General features: G+C 39.9%; 1 protein-coding gene across 1 annotated transcript in view; it reads left to right on the top strand.

Moving 5' to 3' along the window:
- DNAH14 (dynein axonemal heavy chain 14) overlaps positions 1–24370 on the top strand; it is a 419312-nt gene that overhangs the window by 119989 nt on the left and 274953 nt on the right. The window contains exons 22-25 of the mRNA XM_075542667.1: positions 209–313; positions 401–519; positions 1446–1520; positions 13941–14028. Coding sequence (XP_075398782.1) covers positions 209–313; positions 401–519; positions 1446–1520; positions 13941–14028 — 387 coding nt within the window. The remainder of the gene's footprint in view (positions 1–208; positions 314–400; positions 520–1445; positions 1521–13940; positions 14029–24370) is intronic.

Raw genomic sequence — 24370 nt, forward strand, 5'->3', positions numbered from 1 at the left:
GTGTTTTTATTTGTTTTGCTTTATTAAAAATTATCTTTAGCAAGTTAAATATAGCTTTCACTGAGCATAGGCTGTTATTTTGGCTGAAAGCAAATTTGTATTGCAAGTTTAATCCTGTGACTTTTCTCTGTAAACGTGGGCTCAAAACAGAATGTGATATAGCTCGTAAATATATGTTCTGAATGACATTCCTTTTGATTCTGCACAGGACTACCTGGAAACGAAAAGAATGATTTTTCCACGATTTTACTTTCTCAGCAACGCTGAACTTCTTCACATTCTAGCTTCCAGTAAAAATCCTGAGTCTGTGCAGGTAATGCATTAAGCTCTGCTCAGCAATGTTCTTTCTGGTCCAGAGCAGGATTGCAGAGTGACCCTTACATGTGCTTCTGATTTACAGCCTCATCTTGATAAATGCTTTGAAAATATAAAACAGCTGATGATATACAAACAGGAAATCGGCCCTCCCGCTGTCATGATGCTCATCTCTGCAGAAGGAGAGAGTCTTATGCTGCCAAAGTAGGATATACATTTTACAAACTAAGTGTTTATGTCTTGTAAGACCCCATTATGTAACATTTCTTCTTAGTAATGGCTGCTAGATCCAAAGAAGTTTGTTCAACCATTTCTTCCAAGATCGGGTCTTTATGCAAAGAAGGTCTAACTTTACGCAGTGAGCACTGTTATCGCCTTTGCTTTCATTAAAAGTGAAGACGGCCTCTTCACACTCCTGGTTCTGTCTAGTTGGCTACTTCCTTTTACTCTGTCATGAGACAGCTGCCTTGCTTTCTCCTCTCCTTTTAGCGCTTGCTCCCAGTTTGCCTTCTTTAGATGAAGGGAGTTTGCTCGGGGCCTGCGGTGGCTGCTGCCTCCACTGACCACGGACTCCTGATTGTGTTTTGACTGACTCCAAAGGGTGGTCACAAGCTAGGTCTTGTAATGGTGACGCAGTGGGTGGCAAGTGAGGCTGCTATCCACAAGGCAGCAGTTCAAAACTACCAGTTGGTCTGAGGGAGAAAGACGAGGTTTCCTGTGTGCGTAAAGATCTAGAGCCTCCGAAACCCACAGGGGCGGTTCTACTCTGTTCTACAGGGCTGCTCTGAGTCGGAATTTACTCCGAATTTGCCAACCTCAGCGAAGGCTCTCTAACCTCCGCCATGTAGTTCCTGGTAGAAGCTGCTTTTAAAAGACTGTGCCCGATTCTTCCGATCTATCAAAAGCCCAGCCTCGCTGTAACCTAAGTTTGAGGTTTAAGAGATCCAATGGGGAATATAAAAATATTTTGTTTTCCAAATTAAGATCTAGAGAAATGAAAAGATACTATAGGATTGTAGACCTTTGGCCTATAACTATTACAAAACTATGTTAAAAATGTACTCAGCCTATAGCTTCATCTACGCAATGAAATGGATAAAAACACTTGGCCTTCCGTTTTTTCATTGCAGGAAGATTCGAATACGAAGTGCCGTCGAGCAGTGGCTAGTAAACGTAGAAAAGAGCATGTTCGACTTGTTAAAAAAGTAAGTGCCGACTCAAATTCAGCTTGCCGTGGCAGTAGAAGCTTCCTCCCAGAGCTGGAGGGAACACTTCGCCGTTGGGGTGCTAGAGAAATGGAGACTACATGCACCTCAGGTTTAATCAGCTCAGTTACATTAATCCAAACTGTGTGAAGATGGACTTTTAGGGTGCACTCCTTGTTTCTGTTAGTGGGTGCCAGCAAGTCCCTTCCTACACCTAACAACAGTAGGAAGCACTGCCTGACGCTGCGCCATCCTCACCATTGTATTCAAGCTGGCCCATCGTTGCAGCCACTGTGACAGCCCACCTTGTCGGACGGCTTCCTCTTTACCAAACAGGATGCGCTCCTCCACTGACTGTTCCCGCCGGGCACGTCGCATCTGCACAGTGCGGGAGATGAAGTCTTGCAGTCCTTGCATCTAAAGGGACACCCTGGCCGTACTTCTTTATTCCCAGTGTTTTGAGATCTCGCTATAATGTGAATTGCCGTGAGTCTTTTCATTTACTGTGCTAGACCTTTCCATATGGGAACTCTTATTCTTTATTACCAGAAACATTCTTGAATTATATTCTCCCAACTCTGTTGTGGGGTGCCTTTGGGTCTATTGGGACTCAGGGCAGCCCCGCATGGTGGAATTTTTGGGACTGTAATAGTTTCTGGAGCAGACTGCCTGGCGTTTGTCCTGCAGAGCACTGGGTGAGCTCCAACCATCCATCGCTTTCTGAATCACACCTTTTCCCTTTTGCTTGGCTTTGGGATTCAAAGTGTCTACTGGTTTTCAGGCTTTAATAGCCTTCTGTTACAAAGCCTTTTATACCTGCATTATTTTATACATCATTGAAGAGATTAATCATGCATAAAAAAAAGTAAGTGCCATTTCGAACCTTAAGATTATTATGGCGATATAGACTTGTTTAGCTCAGTTCTCTCAGTGAGAAATATTAGCCTACGGAGAGGTAAGAGACGTAAAGTCCTTTCTGAAAGGGATTTCGATGGAACATGGTGCCGCGTGACACAGTGGAATGTGACCATCTTTAATCTTCTCGTTTCATAGAGCATAACCATGGTCATCAACCAGATAAGTCTCATGTAGCTTGAGATTCATGTGTGTCTGAAAACTGGCCAGAAGCTGAACTGCTGGCCACCTGTCTCTGCTTTTAAAAGACTAAGAGTTCAGCAGGTCCCCGGTTCCAGCCCACTTCGCTTTGCATTTTCATTCCACTTTTGTTTCCTGGAATTGTTCTTTTGACTTATTCTTTTTACCATTTTCAAAACTATATAGTAACCTATTATTCTATTCGTTTACGCAAACAAAGAGGCTCCGCGAGTGAAATTTTAAAGCCACTGTGGCTAGTGCCGTCTCACTGCAGTTCCGATTTATGTGGGTGATGCCAAAGCTATGGATCCTGGATAAGTTTGAATATCCATATTTGTGAATAATGTCCTGAATACCAGCAGAAGGTTTCTAGAAGAGAGCCAATTTTTATTTACTTTCAAAATAACCACAAACACTCTACTTTGCCCCACATGTTCTCCCTGAGATGGTGTAATGAGACCCATCTTCTGGAAGTGAGGAATTTCCCCAAAATACATCCAATAAGAAAGATGAACAGTTTTTCATTTGTTGCCCTGACACTTTTCTGGTTAGCTAATCCTATCATGTGTTAATTATAATAGTCCTATCTCTGTCTTTATAATTTTTAGAAGAATTTCCTTTCTGTGTTGTTTCAGCAGATGACTTTTATACAGCCCTGAAATGTAGAGATGGCAGTGAACAGTCTTCTTTAGTTCCTAATAGTATTGGGAATTTTTCTAATGTTTCATCATTTATTAAGTTGTTTAGACTCTGGAGCATATGTCTGATCAAAGTAAAGATGTTGTATTATATTGCTGCTTGCCAAGGGTCTTTTTTTAATTGAAGAATGTTAGATCACATCAGATGCTTTTTATTATTGAGAAAATCAAATATTCTTTTACCTTTAATCTGTGGATATCATTTATAAATCTGTTGATGTTGAGCTTTCCAGTTTTCCAATGTATACCCTTTTTTATTCACTTAGTATGGTAAGCCATATTTTCTCCTTTAAAATGTTGTTGTTGGAAGATGCATCGAGTTGCTTCCGATTCACAGCGACCCTATGTGCACAACAGCACAGACACTGCCTGGTCCTGCACCGTCCTCAGAATTGTCCTCCTGTCTTAGCCCCATGTTGCAGCTACTGCATCAATCCATCTCTTTATAGACCTTCCTCTCTTTCACGGCCCTTCCACTCTCCCAAGCATGATGTCCTTCTCCAAGAACTGGACTATCCTGATAATATGTCCAAGAGCATGAGACAAAGTGTCTCCATCCTTGCCTCAAAGGAGCACCCTAGCTGTCCTTTCTTCCAAGACAGATCTGCTTATTCTTTGGGCAGCCTGTAGCACTTTCCAATATTCTTCACTAACACCACAGTTCAAATGAACCCAGTTTTCTTTACTCAATTGCCAACTTTCACATGCATATGAGGCAATTGAAAATACCAGGGCTTGGACCAAGAGTACGTTGATCCTCAAGATAATGTTCTCAGTACTCTAAAGAGGTCTTGTGCAGCAGATTTACCCAATGTGGTGTGGGTTTTTTTTTTAATCTCATAACTATTAATTCTGTGAGCATTGATTTGGATCTAAGCAAGATGAAATCTCTATATAGATAATAGTAATAGTAATAGAGATATTTGTATTTTTTTATATTTACCATTTACTTTTATTCTCTGATGGGTGGAGGTGATTTTTGCCAGTTCCGGTTCATCTTTTTCCCCCCCTTTTCTGTCTTGTATGTACTTGGGACCCTCAGGCCCATGAAATGTATAACTGGATTCCTTTATCCCTTGGAGTTCCATTGGTGGATCCAAATGAGATGCTCCCTTTCTGCTCTGCTGTAGTTTGGGCAGGAGCTCTAGTGGAGAAGTGGGTTACAGACTGGTTTGCTAACCACAAGTTCAGCAATTTGAAATCGCCAGCTGCTAAAGATTGACAGTCTTGGAAAGCCACAGGGCACTTTGATTTTGTCCCATAGGGTTGCTGTGAACTGGAATCAACTCGATGGCAAGTGAGCTTGATAGTTTGGGCAGAAGCTAGATCCCTGAGTGGTGGGATTGGTTAACATGATGGACGGATGCCCCTGAAGTTGGAAGTCCAGTACATCCAGAGGAAATAACTGGTTTCCATTCAAAAAATGACCCTTTGAATATCCTATGGAGCAGCTCTGCTCTGATCTACATGGGTTGTCATGGGTCAGAGTCCGTTTCATGGCAATTGATTTGGTTGTGTGTCCCTTTACCTCAAGCCACAGTCCCTTTTCAAAGTCTTCAGTTCTTACCAGCTTCTAGTTACATAGTTCTTTCCTCGTGCCCCTTTCAGCTTAGGCATGAGAATGGCTTCTCCTGGTTGCCAGACCCTGGCTCTTCATCAGTGCTGCAGGTTCCCTTAGCCCTGCTTTCATTTCATTAAATTCCCTTCAATTAATCCTTTGCAAGCGCTACTTTCCTGTAATAAGTTAACTGATCACTGCCTTTCAACACACATTTTGAGAATACTACTTTTACACTTAGATACCTTTCAGTCATCCTACTGCATATTGTTTTGTGGAAACAGACAAAGAACACCCACGTGAGAACAAAGACTGTTTATTCGAAGCCGGCTATAGCAAAGGTTTCCGCCACCATCTTGAACTCTGGAAGACTCATAGACAGGCAAAGGAGTAGGAAAGTTGGGGGAAATTTTAAAATTTTTAAATTGGGGGAAAGGGGGGAGCCTCAGGTATGCTCTGAATACCTGAAGGCTGTTGGCATGGAGCAACTATAGACAGATGAAGTTCTGTGTATGATTTCTACATTGTCTGGCTAGTATCTGTTTCTATATTACATCTTGCAGTTCCAATTACCAAGCTTCTGCTTGTGACTTCGCTTGTTTTCCCTTCAGTTTGCTAAATTAAGAATTTCTGGTCGCACTGTGAGTTAGGAATTGGGCTGCTGATAAAGACTAACAATGAGCCATCATCTACTAGATGGCAGGGTGTGTCCTGTTTTGATTTATTTGTTGTTGTTGGGTGCCTACTCATCAGTCCAAACTCATAGCAGTCCTACATATGAAGGAACAAAATCCTTCTTCATCTGGTGCCATCTGCACTGTTGCTATGCTTGAGTCCATGGTTACCACCACTGTATTGTTTTTTAATTTTATTTTTTTATTAAATCATTTAATTGGGAGATCATATAATTCTTATCACAATCCACACATACATCCATTGTGTCAAGCACTCCTGTACATTTGTTTCCCTCATCATTCTCAAAACATTTGCTTTCTACTTGAGCCCCTCGTATCTGCCCCTCATTTTTTCCCCTCTCTCCCACTGTATTAATCCATCTCATTGTGGCTCTTCCTCATTTTCCCTGCCCTTCGACCTTTCAAAGCATGATATCCTTTTCCGGGGACTGGTCTCACCTGATAACATTTCCCAATTTTGTGAGAAATCTCCTCAGCTTCACTCCTAAGGAACATTTGGGCGGAACTTCTCGGAGACAGATTTGTTCCTTCTTCTGGTGGTCCATAGCACTTTTCAATGGTCTTCAGCACCGTAATTCAAATGCATGGATTCTTCCATCTTGGTTATTCAATGGCCAACTTTCACATGCAGATGAGGTGATTGAAAACGCCCTGGTCTAGGGCAGGTCCACCTTAGTCCTCAAAGTAATATTCTTCCTCTTCAACACTACAAAGAGGTCTTGTGTGGAAGATTTGCCTAATGTAAATCTTGACCCTGCTCCCATGAGCCAGATGAAATGCTTGACAACTTCCGTCTTTTATCATGAGGTCCTCTATTTGGTCCAGTTGTGAGAATTTGGCTTTTCTTTATATTGAGTTGTAACCCATACTGAAAGTTATAGTCCTTCATCATCAACAGCAAGTGCTTCAGGTCCTCTTCGCTTTCAGCAAACAAGCTTATATTACCTGCATATCAAAGGTGGTTAATAAACCTTCGTCCAATCCTGATGGCTCATTCCTCTTTGTCAAATCTAGCTTCTCTGATTATTTGTTCAGCATAAAGAATGAAAAAGTATGGTAAGTGGATTCAACCCTGACATTCACTTTTCCTGATTTTAAAGCACTCAGTAGTCTCTGTTCAAAAGACTGCCTCTTGGTTCATGTAAAGGTTCTGCGTGAGCACAATGGATTGTTCTGGAAATCCCACTCTTCTCAATGCTATCTATAATTTGTTATGATCCACACACCCAATGGCTTTGCATAGCCCATAAGACACAAGTAAGCATCTTTCTAGTATGCTCTGCTTCCAGCCAAGGTCCATTTGAATTCAACAATAATATCCCTTGTTCCACATCCTCTTCTACATCCAGTTTGAATCTCTGGCAGCTCCCTGTCAATGTACTGCTGCAACTGTTGTTGAATGATTTTTAGCAAAATTTTACTTGCATGTGATATTAATCATATTGTTCAATAAATTCTGCATTCTGCCGGGTCACTTTCTCTGGAATGCATACAAATGTGGCTATCTTTCATCCAGTTGGCCTGGTCTAGGGCAGGTCCACCTTAGTCTTCCACATTTCTTAGAATGAACTAGTGAGTGCTTCCAGTGCCTGATCAACTTGTTGAAACATTTTGGTTGGTATTTGATCAATTCTAGAGCCTTTTTTCCCCACAAATGCTTCAGTACAACTTGGATTTCTTCCTTCAGCATCATTGGTTCTTTTATCATACACTACTCCTGAAATGGTTGAATGTTGACCAGTTATTTTTGGTATAGTGACTATGTATTCTGTCCATTAACTCTGCATTGTTCAATCTTTTGCCCATTGCCTCTTTCAATATTGCAACTTGAGATGTGATTTTACTTCAGTCCTTTATTCTCGTTATATTTGCATAGTTCAGTAGAATACTTTGTCGTCTCAAGCTGCCCTTGGTCATTTCCTGTTCAGCTCTTTGACTTCATCATTTCTTCAATTCCTTTTAGCGTTCTACATTTGTGTGCAAGTTTCAGAGCCTCTTCTGTCATCCTCTTTAAACTTTTTCTTTCCTGTCTTTTTAATGAGCTTTTACTTTTTTAATGTATGTATTCTTGATGTGATGCCAGAGCTTGGGTCTTCCATCAGTAGCGTTCAAAGAGTCAACTCTATTCTTGAAATGTTCTCAAAATGCAGGTCAGAGATTCCCAAGGTTGTATTTTGGCTCTCATGGACCTATTTTCATTTTATTCGACTTCAAGTTCAACTTGAACTGAGCTAGAAGCAATTGATGATTTGTTTGAAAATCAGCCACTGGCCTTGCTTTCACCGCTGATGAACTTTTCCTTGCCTCATCCCATAGATGTAGTCAATTTGAATTCTGTGTGTTCCATCTGGAGAAGTCCAGGTGTATTATTTTCTTTTATGTTATTGAAGAGAGAAACACAAGGCTTTCTACTTCTGTAAGGAGTTACATTCTTGGAAGCCCACAGGGGCAGTTCTACCTTATCCTATGCAGTTGCTATGGAAGTGAGTTTTTGAGTTTTTTATGTTGTTGAAAACAGATTTTTTTCTATGAAGAAGTTGTTGATCTTGCAAAATTCTTATCCTTGTTTCTATCACCAACACCATATTTCCCAACTATGATTCATTCCTTTGTTTCCAACTTTACAATTCCAATCACCAATAAGTATCAATGAATCTTGTATGCCTGGTCAATTTCAGGCTGAAATTTACACACATTGGTTGATGTATAACTTTGAATAGTAATTGCATTACTTGGATTTCTTTGGATGCTGTGGTGGTTACATATTATGTTAATTAGACACTCTTGGCTAGGCTTGGAGTTTATCCTGTCAATGAAGTAGTAACTTGATGACATCTCTTTGGGGATGCGGCCCTTTGCATAAGAACAAGATCAAAGAGAGGTGCATCCTCTCTGCTCCTTTGTCTTCCTCCTCATTGGGACTTCATTGGGACTCTGTGTCTACCTCCAGCGGTGGCCCCATGTGGGCCACCTGACCCTGTGTGTTGTTGGTGCCCTGCCATGCTTCCACCAGCCTTGGATCCACGTGACTCTGCACTCACCAGTCTGTGATGTCTGGACTCCTGTGTAACTTTTCAGCATCACTGGCTTGCGGCTACCTGAGTCTGAAGAGAGCCCCATCAAGCATTGGACTTGAATTGGACTGGGCTGAGGTGCCCTCTTAAAGTACACTTGTTTCTTGATAACAACATCTCTCTTGTACATAGATGAGTGTCACTGGCTTGTTTCTCTAGACAGCCCAGCCTAACACATATGCATAAACATATTTCACAAATAGAATTATACTTCAAGGTAGATCATAAATATGTCATTACTCTTGAGTTGTTATTATAGCATAGTACCATATGACTGTCTGATTTAAAATGACCAACACAGTCCTTTAGCTAACTAATGCCTAGGACATCAATGTTTATGCTTATATTTTCCATTCCATTTCTGATGACTTCTCATTTTCCTAGATTTATACTTTGTGTGTTCCACATTCTAATTATTAATAGATATTTGAAACTGCTTCTTTTCATTTTAAGCTGTGCCCCTTCGGCAAAAAAAAAAAAAAAAAAAAGCTTCACTCCACCTACATCATCGACTGTACTTTGAAAAAGCAATGCTCTCTCAGTTGTATTTTGAGTGTTTTGCCACCTGACGGGCTCACCTGCTAGCACAATATTTGTTCACAATGTTCTGATGTTATTCATAAGGTTTTCTGCCACTACTCCTTCAAAGGTGGAGAGCATATTCCTTCTTTATAATCTGCTCATACTCTGGTAGCACTGCTGAAACCTATTCACCTGGGTAAGCCTGCTAGTATCTGAAATAAAGGCAACATAGCTTCCAGCATGAAAGTAACATGCAAGCAACCACAGTATTAAAAATAGACAATTTTGTTTTTAGAGTGAATGACTTTATATATATTTTGACGTAGTTCTACAGAAGTTAAGGAGCCCAGTGGCATATGGGCTGCTAACCGTAAGTTCAGTAGTTTGAAACTACCAGCTGCTCAGGAGAAAGATGAGGCTTTCTACTGCCATAATGATTTACAGTCTCAGAAATCCACAGGACAGTTCTACTCTGTCCCATAGGGTCCCTGTGAGTCGTAATCAACTCTATGGCAGTGAGTTTGGGCTTTTTGGTATACAGAAGATATAAACATTGTAAGTTTTTCTAATCTGCAATAGTGCATGAATGTGGTCCCTTTCCTGATTTTGTGGTCCTGTCTGTTGATGTGATGCCCATGATGATTTTGTGACAAATTTCCTTTGTTTTCCATGCTTTATCATTTAGCTGTTGTAATTGTCATTAGATGGCATCAAGTCAATTCCAACTCATAGCGGCCCTATGTACAACAGAATAAAGCCCTACCCAGTCCCATCCTCTCACTGCCCTTACGTTTGAACCCACTAGTGCAGCCACTATGTCAATCCATCTTGTCGATTTAACTCATGCATTGCAATCCCCTCAATGAACCATGATTAATCCCACTTCTTTCCTGTTTCCAATACACCTATTTTCTTAACTCTTCAACATTATCCTTAGGTAAATGCTTCCATTTTGATCTTAAAAAGTTGATCATTCAAGTGGAAAGTGAGTTCATTTCCAAACTGTAAGGGTAAGGGCTATACATAATCTTACTTAGGGGTCCCACAGTCAGTTTGCTATCTTTTTCTCATTTTGAGTTCTGCTCCACATTTTTATCCTACTCTTGCCCATAACTTTTAATGTGATGCTTTTCAAAATAATTGGTAGTGGTAACAGGGTGCCATCCAGTTCTTCTGGCTTCAGGGTTGTGGAGACTTTTGCTTATGTGGTCCATTAATCTACTGCGTGGATTGTTTGTATGTTGTTTACTTGATCACTCTTCTTTCCTCCGAAGGGGAGAGGCCAAGAGTGGCTCCTTGGCTGGCTGTTCACAAGCTTAGGAGAGCCTAGTCATTACTCCCAAAGTAGGAGGGAGAATAGTGTCCTTGTGAACTGTGTTATGCCATTTGATCGTGGTGTCCCTCGAGATTATGGTCCTGACTCCCCAGCCCAGCAACTCATTTGTTTATGTCTAAGAAGCTTTCATACTTTTGTGCCCTATATGTTCCACACATTCATTGATATATTTTCAGAAAAAGTGAATGTACATATATAAATACCCTCATACAAACCTATATCTACATGCCGACCTTCCCTCTGCTATCTGTTCAGCCTGCATGTCTTTCTGAGCATCTACTCATAGATCCCTACCATTCCCAGATTTTGTATATAATAGTTTTTGCCTCTTTTTATCCTTAACCATTGCAAACCCTCCAATGTTTCCCACTTTATCCATCATTTTTTCCTAACCTCCCTTTATATATTGCTTTTCTTTCACCTCAGTTATCATTTATCCACCCTCTAGTCTGTAACTCTAGTCTCTCATTCCCCTCCTCTAGCATTCCTGGAGCTCATCAAAGAATGTTCCTTTTAGTAATGAAATATTGTCCTTGACTTTTATGATAATGGTTTCATACAGTATCTGTCCTTTGTGCTTGACTAATTTCAGGTATGATGTGAATACCCAATTTTGTAGAAGGCTATGAAAGACAGTGGGAATCCAAAATCCATCTGCAGACTATCTGGTCAGATTAAGCCTCTGGCAGATCCCTTCTAGCCACAGGCAAGGGATTCAACAGCTTTAATATCAAACAGAGATTGTTATAAAGTTGATTATGGTGGATTGAACGTGGTATAATTTGACATTTGGTCAGTTGACCTCCCTCTAAACCCAACCTGAATTTTTATTCTAAGCTCAAGTATTTCTTGCTTGTTCCATGAAGCAACATTTTTTTCCACTGGTTTTTAAAATTGTTGATGATGGTCTTTTCTTTCTTACTCTTTATTTTTCATTTTATTTTAATCTTTATATTATTATTATTTTATTCTTACCATTTTATTTTGGTTTTTATTGTTTCTGTTGGTATTCCCAGTTTGTGAAGCACAAAAGTAGGTGCATAGAAATAGTAACTGATGCAATGGCTTATTCAGGATGTGGGGGCAGGGTGAGAGATGGGGAGGGTGAGCAGATTTGAGGAGTAAGCAATAAATGTGGAAAGGGGGAAGGAACACTAGAACTGATTATCATTATGTTTATACAACTCATTTTTTATTATAATCATTTTATTGGGGGCTCTTACAGCTCTTATAACAATCCATACAGTCATCCTTTGTATCAAGCACATTTTATACAACTTATTTTAAAAGTGACTTAACCATGAAAGTATATGATGTGAATACTATATTTTTAAAAAACACCAAAAAAAGATAAAGAAGAAGGAAGGAAACCAAACTTGACCAATGGTTACCATGGGTGAAGAGGAAAGAGGTGTTGCTGAGGGGCATTGAGTTTATATCAATGGTGATGGAATAATTTGGAAAAGGATCTGAAAAATGGTTGCACAACATCAAGAGTATAATCAATGGCTCTGAATTATACAAGTAAAAGTATGGGTTTGGAAACTGTTTTGTTGTGTATATTTTTGCCACAATTTGAAAAAATACATGATTAACAATGAGTATAAGGAAGAAAATTGAATATGGTGCTAATTGTACAACTGTTCTTGATATGATTGAATTATTGAATTGATTGACATGTGGATGAAGTGCTAATAAAACTTTTAAAAAGAAAGAAGGAAATGTTCTAAAATATTTTCTGTTATATTTTATAAATCCTTATTCTACTTCTTTTTCTTTTTTTTAAAATTTATACTATGCAACTACTCAGAATTCTATTCTAGTCTTCCAGTGTCTTAACTTTTCACCTTTGTGCCCTTACATACTGAGATTCAGGGGGAGATAATTTTTACTTTCATTCTTGACCATTGGGCAATTTAACACAATACTTGATTTTCAAAAAGAATTTATTTTTCCTAGCAACTTTTTTGTTGTTGTTGGGGGTGTGGCATATAATAATATGTATCCTACTATACTAAACTCTATACTAGAGTTTAATATAGATACCTTTTTTAAAGAAGAGGAAGAAGCCATATAAATCCATATAAGAGGAAAGTAAGTGAATATTTGCGTTGAGACTTCCTGGGCCATGATATCAATGATAGGGTAACCAACACAAATGATGTATCAGTTTGACTACCTGGATATAGAAATTTTAAATGTCTGTATAAAGAAAACCACAACATTTGTGTGTGTGTGTGTGTGTGTGTGTGTATACAAGAGAGTTTTATATAAAGGGTAATTATAGATTAAAAAAGCATCCCAACCCAGTCCAGTCTAAGCCCATAAGTCCTATATTAGTCCATATGTCTAATACCAATCTATAAAGTCCTCTTCAGACTCACAAAACACATGCAATGATGCCAAATGCAAGGACAATCACAGGCCAGTGGGTAGACTGTCTTTGGATCCAGTGGTGTTGTAAGCATCTCAGCACTGGCAGGGGTCTCCACGTGGCTTTGCTAGCTTCAGAGGTCTGGTTGCATCAGGGTAGGTCCATGTGGCTTCTCCAGCTCAGGGTACTAGTGTAGTTCCATGTGTCTTTCAGCTGCAATGTCGCCCAGGGAGTGCTAATTTTGATCTTTTGTGGACATTTTCCACAAGTCTTACATTCTCCATTATAAACTATTTTTAAAGCTAAATTCAGGAGTTCTCTGTTAAAATTCACTTTGTGCTTTCAGTCTAGTATTCTATCTTACAGAAATAATTTTAATAACTAGTTTTGTCATAGATAGTATTAGCAATTTAAAGTTAATATATGTTATCTCCTAACATAACATACTTATATTTTACCTTCCCAGAAACTCAATGGCCTGATTGGAAAAGTACAGATTATATTAAAAGGGAATTTAAGGAATATGCATTAAGCATGAGCCCTGGTGGCATATTAATTAAGCTTTTGGCTGCTAGCGGAAAGGTTGTTATTTGAACCCAACCAAAATTTCCTCAGAGAAAGACCTAGTGAACTGCTCCCTTAATGATCACAGCTTTGGAAACCCTCCAAGGCAATTCCATTCTGTCACAATGTCACTGGGTGTCGAAATTAACTCAGTGGCACCTACCAATAACGCATCTCTTTTAACTCTATTTAGTACTATCCAAAAATGAAACATACTGCCATCAAGGTGATTCCGATATATAGTGACCCACTACAGGGATATTTCAAGACTAAATCTCTATGGGAGCAGGTTGCCTTATCTTCCTCCCTCTGAGTGGCTGGTGGATTTGAACCAATGACCTTGAAGTTAGTTGATCAGTGCTTACTGCACAGTACCACCAGAGCTCCTAAATTAGAACAAAAAGTTAAGGAAAATTTCCCTGTGATCTTGTCGTGCTTGATCATTTTAAATGGTCAAAATGAATGATCAGATGTGCACAATATAATAACGTTTTTTGTTTGTAGATTTGTAAGTCATGGAATCGAAGAGTGGACCAACCAACGTTTTTCCACGTGGGTGGTGTCTCATCCAGGACAAGTGGTGCTCACTGTGGTAAGCTCATTCTGCTTTTATGAACATCCATAGGTAATTAATTTGTGGCTACAATACAAAGAAAGTAGCTACTACTTTTTTTAATAATCATCATGAAGGTTGCTGATATCTGTGATGTGCTTTGAAATGCATTAAAAATGTGGTACTGAGGATAAGCAGCTGGGCAGACTGACATTAAATAAATAGAGTAACATTAATTTTAGAATGTGATTGATGAACATATTAGTATACACTGTATAATTTCATCAACTCTTCTATAATTCTGAAAATATTCTTCACAAAGTGTTTTAAGAGAACAAAGCATATATTACTTCCCTGAGATGTCACTATGTCACTAATGTATATATCAATTTTCTATTGTTCCCACTAAAAAGTTACCACATGTCAAACAACACAAATTATTGTCATACACTTCTATAGGTTATAAATCCAGCACAGAACTTACTGGCCTAAAATCAAGGTACTGTGTTTAAAGCAAAGTTCCAGGAGGTACGTGTTGGCTATCTTTACAACCATTAATTTGCCTCCCACGTGCATTTTTCTATTTATAGTTTTTCTGGTGCTCACAGGAGAAAGAGAAGGAGAGCCAGAAGAGTGCAATGGCAAATAGAAAGCCAGTAGAGTGAGGTTCCCTGGCTACATGTGTGCAGTCAGCAAAGAGACATAGGAAAGCTCTGGAGAGACATCAACATTGAAGGAGTAGGCACAGGAAGGGGAAAATCCGTGAAGAGGACTGGAAAGAGTAGCTAAGAGACGAGAGAGAGAGAGAGAGAGAGAGAGAGAGAGAGAGAGAGAGAGAGAGAATTTTTATGGAAGTTAAAGGAGTCCAGAGGAATTTTCATGCCTGCTTTGTCTTATTTTTCCCTAGAAAATCCATGTCACTTAGTGATGAGGACTAACATGAGAGTCCTCCTGGAGTGATGCAGACAGATGCTATATTGTCCTAGGTTGCTATCAAATGTTATTGACATCTGCTTGACCTAGTAGCTCTCTATTCAGTTTCAAAGCAGCAGCACATGTTTTTATGTTATCTTCACCCACCACAATTTTCAAGTAATTTAAAGATAATCTAGGATTGCGAACACAAATTATGATTTTCCAAAGCTCCTTGGTCCCCCTGGCTGACCACGTGTTTGAATCATAGAATTCAAATCTCTAAGATCTTAATTTGAAGGACTGACTTGTTTGAGGCTATTATTTGCAATACCAAAAAAGAAGATAATGACTGTCTTCCAATGTCTATGGTATAACAGGGATCCAGGTAGTCAAATTTGCTCTACAAAGAAAGGCCATCTCTAGATTGTTAATCCTGTAAACATGGTTAACCATAAGAAGCCTCCTGGATTCTGTTTCCAGAAATACTTTATGATAGACGTCAACATCACTCATTGAACATACTTTGGATGAAAGTTCATTCCATGTCTGTATGGCCTTCTCATAGTGAACCTATAGGCCACGGTAGACCTGTCCCTTTGCATTTCTGAGACTGTAACTCTTCTTTTGTTGTTGTTTTGGTTTTTTACCTTTTAATATAGGTTTTCTTTTCTTCTTTTTTTAATCATTTTATTGGGGGCTCTTATAGCATTCCCTACATCAATTGTATCAAGCATATTTGTACATATGTTGCCATCATCATTTTCTAAACATTTAATTTTTACTTGAGCCCTTGGTATCAGCTCTTCTTTTTTCCCCTCCCTCCCCCTACCCCCATGTGACCCTCTTGATAAATTATAAATTATTACTGTTTTTATATTTTACACACACCACTGTCTCCCTTCACCCACTCCTCTGCTGTTCATCCCCCCGGGGGGGGGGCGGATTATGCATCAATCATTGTGATTGGTTCACAATGATCCCCCTTCCTCCCCTCCTCCTCATACCCTCCTAGTATTGCTACTCCCAATCTATTCCTGAAGGGTTTTTCTGACCTGGATTCCATGTATTGTGAGCTCTCACCTGTATATGTATATGCTCTGGTGTAGTCAGAATTAAAGGCAGAAATGGGGTCATGATAGTGGGAGGTGAGGAAACCTCAAAGAGCCAGAGGAATATTGCTTGTTTCATCGGTGCTATACAGCGCCCTGGTTGACTCATCCCTTCGTTGTGACCCTTCTGTGAGGTGATGCTCTATTGTCTAAGATGGGGTTTGGGTCTCTGCTCTGACCCCCCTCATTTCCAACAATATGGGAGGGGGTGTTGTTTGTTTTGGGCCTTCTGATGCCTGTTACCTGATTCCCTCCACATCTCATGATTGCACAGGCTGGTGTGCTTCTTCCATGTGGGTTTGTTGCTTCTCTGCTAGATTGCTGCTTGTTTAACTTCAAGTATTTAAGACTCCAGATGCTATAGCCAGGCATCATCAGCTTTCTTCACATTTTTATGCAACCATTATTTCTTCAGCAATCACATTGGGAGGTTGAGCATCACAGAATGCCAGGTTGTTAGAGCTAAGTGTTCTTGCATTGAGGGAGGGCTTGAGCAGAGACCCAAAGTTCAACTTCCTCAATGTATTGCCATAAAACTATATGTATGTAGGCTAATACCTCTATTTTTATGAATTAATATATTTACATTAATGCATACCTATGTTTATACCTCTATCCATAGCTTTGCTCCCTAGATCTTTCCTCTATCTCCTTTACCTTCCTCCTGCCCCACCATCATGTTCACCTTTCTTCTGCCTCTTAGTAATTCCTCTCAGCTAGATTGCTATTGCTCCAACACCACTTTAATGTCTATGTTCTGCTCCTTATCATTGCTTTTAATTCCCTAGTTGTTCCCTTGTCTATGGCATTGTTTGCTCACCTCTCCTTTTCCCTGCCGCCTCCTCCTCCCAGGTCCCTCCAGAATTGTTGGTCCTGTTGCTTTTTTCTAGGGCTTGCGTCTCATCCCTATCTTATATTGGTAGGGGAAACAACAATAACAGAGACAAAACAAAAAGAAAACAAAAGATTGAAAAAAAGAGGGAAAAAAACCTAACAAACAAAAACCACAAAAAATACCATACATAATTCCAGGTCTATCTGCTGACCTTTATGATGATCTCTCCCCTGGTCCTGGGGGGTTCCAGGAACTGCCCCCTCCTAGCTTGAAGTCTATTTTGGGAGCTCCGCAGGGGGGTTGTGGCTTGGCTTCACTCCCATTGTTGATCTGTTATGTTCCCTTTGGGTTCACCCCATTGAGAGGGTGGTCAGACCAGACTCACTCACTGTGTGTCCTCAGTATTGGCTTCTGTCATGGTATGCTCCAGCAAGGGGACATCATGTCTAGAGCTGTTGTTGGCCCTACAGTCTTCTCTGTGCCTTAGTAGCTACATGCAGGGCCATCATCCTCAGGGCTTGGTGTGCCAGTATGGAGTCTAGTCCTTTGCTCTACCTCTTTTTCCTTCTTGGTTTGCTTCTGGGCATGGCCGGTCAACCCCTCTCCCAAACCTGTAGATTTAGTGTTGTCCTCTATAGCACATACTTCTGAGGGGTGGGGGTGGGGAGATATCAGATTGGGTCTGATTGGGGCCAGCTCTGTAGACCTCTATGTTCATCAGTTGCTCCATGTGGTTACATTGTCCTGAAAGTTTGATATGCCATGGTGGAGTCTACACTTACATTCCCATTTCTGTGGAGACATAAACAATAACCTCCCTCTGGGTGAATTAGTGCTCCTCTCCCCCAGTGCCATCATCTCCCTATTTTCCCCCTCCTTTTTCTACCCACCCCCCCCCACCCATTCATCTTCTTTGTGTTGGAATTCCATCTATAGCCTTGGGTTTGATCTGCCCCCTACCCAATTGCCTGTACCTTAGCCTGTAAAGTGTAAGATAAGTGCTTTTTCTTCTATATCTACTGTGATGAATATACTTAGCTCAGTTGACTCATGTTGTAGTTGTCCTTTTATGATTGGCTAAATTCACTTAACATAATTTCCTCCAACTCTTCCTATGAGATGATGTGCTTCAGGTGTGATCATCAGTGCTATTTAGTGATGTGTAGTACTCCATTGTGTTTACATGACAGTTTTCTAATCCACTCATCTATCGATGGACATTTTTTAAATTTTATTTATTTTATTAATAAATCTTTTTATTGGGGCTCATACAACTCTTATCACAATCCGTACATACATCAATTGAGCAAAGCACCCTTATACATTCGTTGTACTCATCATTCTCAAAATTCATCTTCCACTTGGGTTCCTGGAATCAACTCAGTTTCCCTTTTTTCCCCCTTCCTCTCCCTCCCCTCTCCCCGACATTTAAGTTGTGTTTCAACCTTTGCAATTGTGCCACAATAAACATTGGGGCGCAGACAACTGGTCATGGCGTATTTCTTACCTTTTATGGGTATATAGCCAGTAAAGGGATTGCTGGGTCATAAGGTAACTCAATTTCCATTTGCTGTAAATATTGTCAGATGGCTTTCCACAATGCCTGTATATACCTTCCAACATTTGTTGCTGTCTGATTTTCTGATTTGGGCTATCATGAAGGGTGTTAGGTGAGATCTTATGGTTGTTTTAATTTGCATTACTCTGATGGCTAATCACTGAGAGAATTTTTTCATATGTTTAATGGCCATTTGGGTCCCCTCCTGTGCTAGTCTGGGTACATTAGAGAAACAAATCCACAGAAACTCATATGTAGGAGAGAGAGTTTTATATAAAGGGTAAGTGTACATTAAGGAAACATCCCAACACAATGCTTCCCAAACCCATAAGTCCAACATTAACCCATATGTCCGACACCAATCTACAAAGTTCTCCTCCATCTCACAAAACACACACTATGACATTGACTGCAGGAGGAAAGCCAAATCAGTGAATGTGTAAGCATCTCAGCACTGGCAGGGGTCTCCACATGGGTGCTCCAGCACCCAGGGCTGCATCAGGGTAGGTCCATGTAGCTTCTCCTCAGGATGTCTTGCAGGAAGTGAGCCTTTCCAGCTGAAGCAGGGAACTAGCTAAGGTAGCTGCACCCTGGTCTGACCACCAGAAGGCGTCAAGAAACCCTAGAACTAGAAAGGTAAGGCTTACCGAGCCATTTATCTCTCTGCTCTTCAATTGAACCCACATGTGTTTATTGACCAGGTTGGCACAATAAATCTTAACTATCTCACCTTCCTAGTGAAACTTCTATTCATGTCTTTTACCCACTTCCTCAGGGGGCTAACTGTTTTCTTTTTTTGCAGGTTAGGAAGGTATTGCAGATTTCAGTAATAAGCCCTTTGTCTCTTGTGTCATTGCTAAAAATCTTTTCCCAGTCTGTGGGTTCTTGTGTTACTCTCTTGGTGAAGTCTTTCGATGCACACAGGTGTTTTATGCTCAGTATATCCCTTTTGTCAATTTCAGGTCCACCTGTGTGTGTACCCTTCCCATTGTAGTTAGCCTATGTATTCCTTGAAGCAAGGTTCTTGGTTTGTCCAAATTGCTTCATTGATGGTTTTGAGAGTTGGGGGTGTGGGTTACTTCTAGGTCTGTGATCCACCTTGAGTTTGTTCTTGTGCATGGGCTGAGGTAAGGGTTTTGTTTCATTTTTCTACAAATGGATAGCCATTCTTTCCAACACCACTTGTTAAAAAGGGCATCCACCTCCCACTTGATGCTTTTTTGGGCCCTTGTTGCAGATCAGTTGTCTATATGCTGATGGTTTTATTTCTGAGTTTTCTGTTCTTTTCCATTAGTCTGAGTATCTGTCATTATTCTAGTACCTTGCTGTTTTGACCACTGTGACTGTGAAGTTGGTATTAAAGTGAAGTAAGATGAGCCCTCCAACTTTTTCCTTCTTCTTGAGGAGTTCTGTGCTAATTCTGAGTTTCTTCCCTGTCCATATAAAATTGGTGGTCAGTTTTTCCAGTTCTTTGAAGAAGATTGTTGGTATTTGAATTGGGATAGCATTAAACTTATATAGTGCCTTGGGTAAGATTGACATCTTTACTATATTGAATCTTCCAATCCATGAGCATGGGATATTCTTCCATTTGTGAAGGTTGCTTTTGGTTTCCTATAGTAGGGTCTGTAGTTTTCCTTCTGTAAGTCTTTTGTTTCTTTGGTTAGATATATCCCTAGATATTTCTACTTGTTGTTGGCTATTGTGAAGGGTACTGCCTTCTTGATTTCTTCTTCCATGGTCTTGTACAATGTACATAGCAAACCAATAGATTTTGGTTTGTTGATGTTGTATCCTGCAATTCTTCCTTATTCCTCCATCTCTGTCAGTACTTCAGTTGTGGAGCATTGGGGGTTTCAATGTATAGAATCATGTCACCTTCAGAAAGCGATAGTCTTCCCTTCTCCTCTCCCAGATGGATACCTTTAATGTGCTTCCACTGCCATATATTGTTAGCAAGGACATCCAGTTAGCTAGGACAACCAGTAGTTAGGACATCTAGTACAGTTGAACAGAAGTGGGGACAAGGGGAATCCTAGTCTAGTCCCATTTTGTAGTAGGATTGTTTTCATCTTTTCTTCATTGTCTCTGATGTTGGCTATTGGTTTTTCATAAATAGCTTGTATTGACTTTCCTTCCGTTCCTATATCCATGAGTATCTTAATTAGGAATGGGTGTTGGATGTTGTCAAATACGTTTTCTGCATCCATTGATATTATCATGTGATTCTGATCCTTTTCTGATCAATGTAACGAATAATATTGATCGACCTGTGGATGTTAAACCATCCCTGCACACTGAAATGAATCCCACCTCATTATGGTGGAGGATATGTTTCTTATACTTTTGTATTCTATCGTCAATATTTTGTTAAAGATTTTTGCATCTATGTTCAATAGAGATATTGGTCTATATTTCTCTATTTCTGTGGAACCCTTGCCCTGTGTGGGTATTAAAATTATACTGGCTTTGTAGAATGAGTTGGAGAATTTGCCCTCTTTTTCCATGCTCTGGAATAATTTATGGAGGATCAGTGTCAGCTCTTCCCTGAATGCTAGGTAGAATTTAAAGATAGAATTTAAAGGTAGAATGTAAAGCCGTCTGGTCCAGGAACGTTTTTTATTGGTAATTTCTAGATAACTATATCTGTTTCTTCTTTTGCTATGAGTCTGTTGAGGTTCTTGACCTCTATGTGGGATAATCTAGGGAGGAGGGAGGAATTATTTTTTTTTAATATTTGTCCATGTATTCCACGTTGTTGAATTCATTAGAATACAGACTTGCATAGTACTTTGTGATTATCCTTTTAATTTCATTGGGTCTATTGTGATTTCCTGTTTCATCCCTCACTCTTGATGTTCACTCTTTCATTTCCTTGGGTAGGCTTGCCATGTACTGTCAATTCTGCTGATCCTTTCAAAGAACCAGAATTTTGCTGCATTGATTTTTTACATTGTTCGCTTGTCTTGCCACTCATTTAACTCTTCCCTGATTTTTATTGTTTCTTTCTTTCTTTCTTTTTTGCTATAAGAGGGGTTGTTCTGTTGACTCTGTTCTAGTTGGTCGAGGTTTTATGATAGTGTATCACTCATAAGTCTCTCTTCCTTTTTCATATATGCATTAATTGCTATCAACCTTCCTCTGATAACTGCTTTTGATGTATTCCATAGGTTTGGGTATGTTGTATTCTCATTCTCACTAGTTTGTAGAAAATTCCTAATTTCTTCTCTAATCTGGGCCAGTACCCATTTGTGTCACAGAAAATTGTTATTCATCCTGCAGTTGTTTGCCCTTCTTTTTCTTCTCTTCCTTTTTGATCTTCAGCTTAATGCATAGTGGTCCAAGCAGGATGTCTGAGTGATCTCTATATCGTTGAATTTACTCAGTCCCAGTATGTGGTCTGTTTTCAAAAATGAACCATGTGCACTTGAAAAGGATGTGAATTTTTTTGCATTTGGATGAAGAGTACTATTAATGCCTGTCAAGTCCAGTCACCTCATTGTGTGTTCAGCTCTGTAGCCTCCTTGCTGAACGTCTTTCCCAGTGACTTATGCAAATATCTTTCACAGGCAGCAGATTGATGGATCGTGTTTTCTGAGGCAGTTTGCTAACCTATGTCTTTTAATGGGCAAGTTCAAGTCATTGCCATTCAGAGTTATTACCACCATCTGTGGATTCATTGCTGTTATCTCGTACCTTTTGTGTTGGGTGTTTTCCTATCTCCCTTCATATCAGTGTGCTGTGCTTATGTGGAGGGATTCAGTCTCGCTTTCTTTTCCCTCTGAGGAAATGTTATCTTGATAATTGTTTTGCCAAGTTGACTTCTGGGTGAAGTTGAGCTATTTAGCAGTCTCCTGCTTATGCTTGGTGGGTGTTGATCTATGACCATAGTGAGTTGGCAAGGATTTTATACAGGATTGATTGTCTTATGGAATGTTCTTTGAGCTTTTCCTTGTCCGGGAAAGACTCTTACCTCATCATCTATCTTAATAGGTCATTTGACAGGGTAGGGGATTCTCAGGCTGGCTTTTTTTTTCTTCGTTCAGCTTTTGGAAGATATTACTCCACTCTCCTCTCCTCTTCATGGTATCTACTGATAGATCTAAGCATATTCTTACCTGAGCACCATTGATGTGACTGCTTTTTTTTCTCTTTCTGCTTGTGTTAGTCTGGTAGACTAGAGGAACAAATTCATAAACACTCATATATGTGTAAGAAAATGCTTTATATAAAGCGTAATTGCACATTAAGAAAACATGCCAGCCCGGTCTAGATCAAGTCCATAAGTCTGACATTAGCCCATATGTCTGATACCAATCTATAAAGTCCTCTTCTGATTCACAAAACACATGCAATGATGCCAAATACAGGAAGATCACAGTTCAATGGGTGGGAAGTCTTGTGGAGCTAGTGACATTGAAAGCATCTCAGTACTGGCAGGGGTCTGCATGTGGCTTCTTGTCAAGAATGTCTCACAGGTAGTCAGCCTGTGTCCTGCCTCCAGCGAGCTATTTATCTTAGCGCATCCAAATGCGGTCATCAAGCTATGACCTTATTGACAGGCTAAACTCCATTATTTCACTCTTAATCCTCTCAAATAACAACAGATTATATAATTACCACACTGCTCTTAATTTTTTCTTTTTCCTCAAAATTGGATAATTTAACTGTGATGTGCCTTGGTGACTTCTTCCTGGGGTTTAATCTAATTGGTATCCTCTCTGCTTCCTGTATGAATGATTCTCATTCATTAATATGGGAAAGTTTCCTTCCAGGTATCCCCTCACTAATTTAGCTGTAGACTTTGTCATTGTGTCTTGTTCTGGAAGACCAATTATTCAAACATTGTTCCTCTTCAAGCTCTCTTGTCATTATTCTCAGGTTTTCTTCTGCCACTTTGATTATTTTATTTGACCGTCTACCCCATTTGTTGAAGTCTGCCTGATTATCCTTGAGATCACTGGGATGATTCTCCATCTCTGCTAGTCTGTTGGTGAAGTCCATTGTCTTGTGTTGTGCTTCCATTACCTCATCCATTAGTTCTTGTATTTCCCTTTGGTGTGTGGACTTCATCCCCTCTATCATGGATTTCAATACATCTATTGTGGGTTTCTCCCCTCTATCATTGCATCCTTATTCTGCGTTGCTTCCCTCATATCCTGTATTCCTCCAAGCAGCATTCTGAAGATGTTTTTGTTGCAGAGCAACACCTATTTCCTTTATGGGTGTTGTTAGGTTTAGAATTTCTTCCACTGTTGCATTTTGGTTTCCTTGTTTTCTTGTTGATGGAGTTGAGGTATGTTTCTGTGAGTCTGCAACTCTGTACTGAAGTAGAAAATCCTGTCTTTCTTCTGCTATGAGTCTGCATTGACTCGGAGGCAGTTAGTGAATACTGACTCCAGCTAAAATTTTCAGGATAGAATTTATAATTCCTCCTTCTCTTGAAATTCCATAGATTGTACTTGAATGTGTTGTCTGTGCGTGAGTGTAAAAAGAGATGCCTGTGTAGAGTGGAAATGATAAAATGTCTGTATATATTGGCCATTAAGAGAATTTTCATTGGATTTACCCACATTCTAATAATTGAAAGGGTCCTTGCGGTGCTAGAGACTAAGCAATGGATAACAAGAGTATAGCAGTTAGACCCTGCCCCTCCTTTGCTCCCTTAAAGATTTATAGACCCCAAAACCATAGGAAGTTCTACTCTGTAATATGTAGGATTGCTATGAGTTAGAATTGGTTCAATAGCAGTGGGTTTGGGCTTTTGGTGACAGTAATTGAAGAGTCCTGGTGGTTCAGTGTTTGGCTGTTAACCAAGAAGTTGGTGAGTGGAACTCTCCAACTGCTCTAAATAAGAAAGATGTGACTGTCTGCTTCTGTAAGTATTTACAATATGGGCAGTTCTACACAGTTCTACGTAGTTGTACCAGCCTTGCTTGATACTCACCCTCATGTGGAGATCAG

This window comes from Tenrec ecaudatus, chromosome 1, assembly GCF_050624435.1.
Source record: "Tenrec ecaudatus isolate mTenEca1 chromosome 1, mTenEca1.hap1, whole genome shotgun sequence".
Classification (NCBI taxonomy): domain Eukaryota; kingdom Metazoa; phylum Chordata; class Mammalia; order Afrosoricida; family Tenrecidae; genus Tenrec; species Tenrec ecaudatus.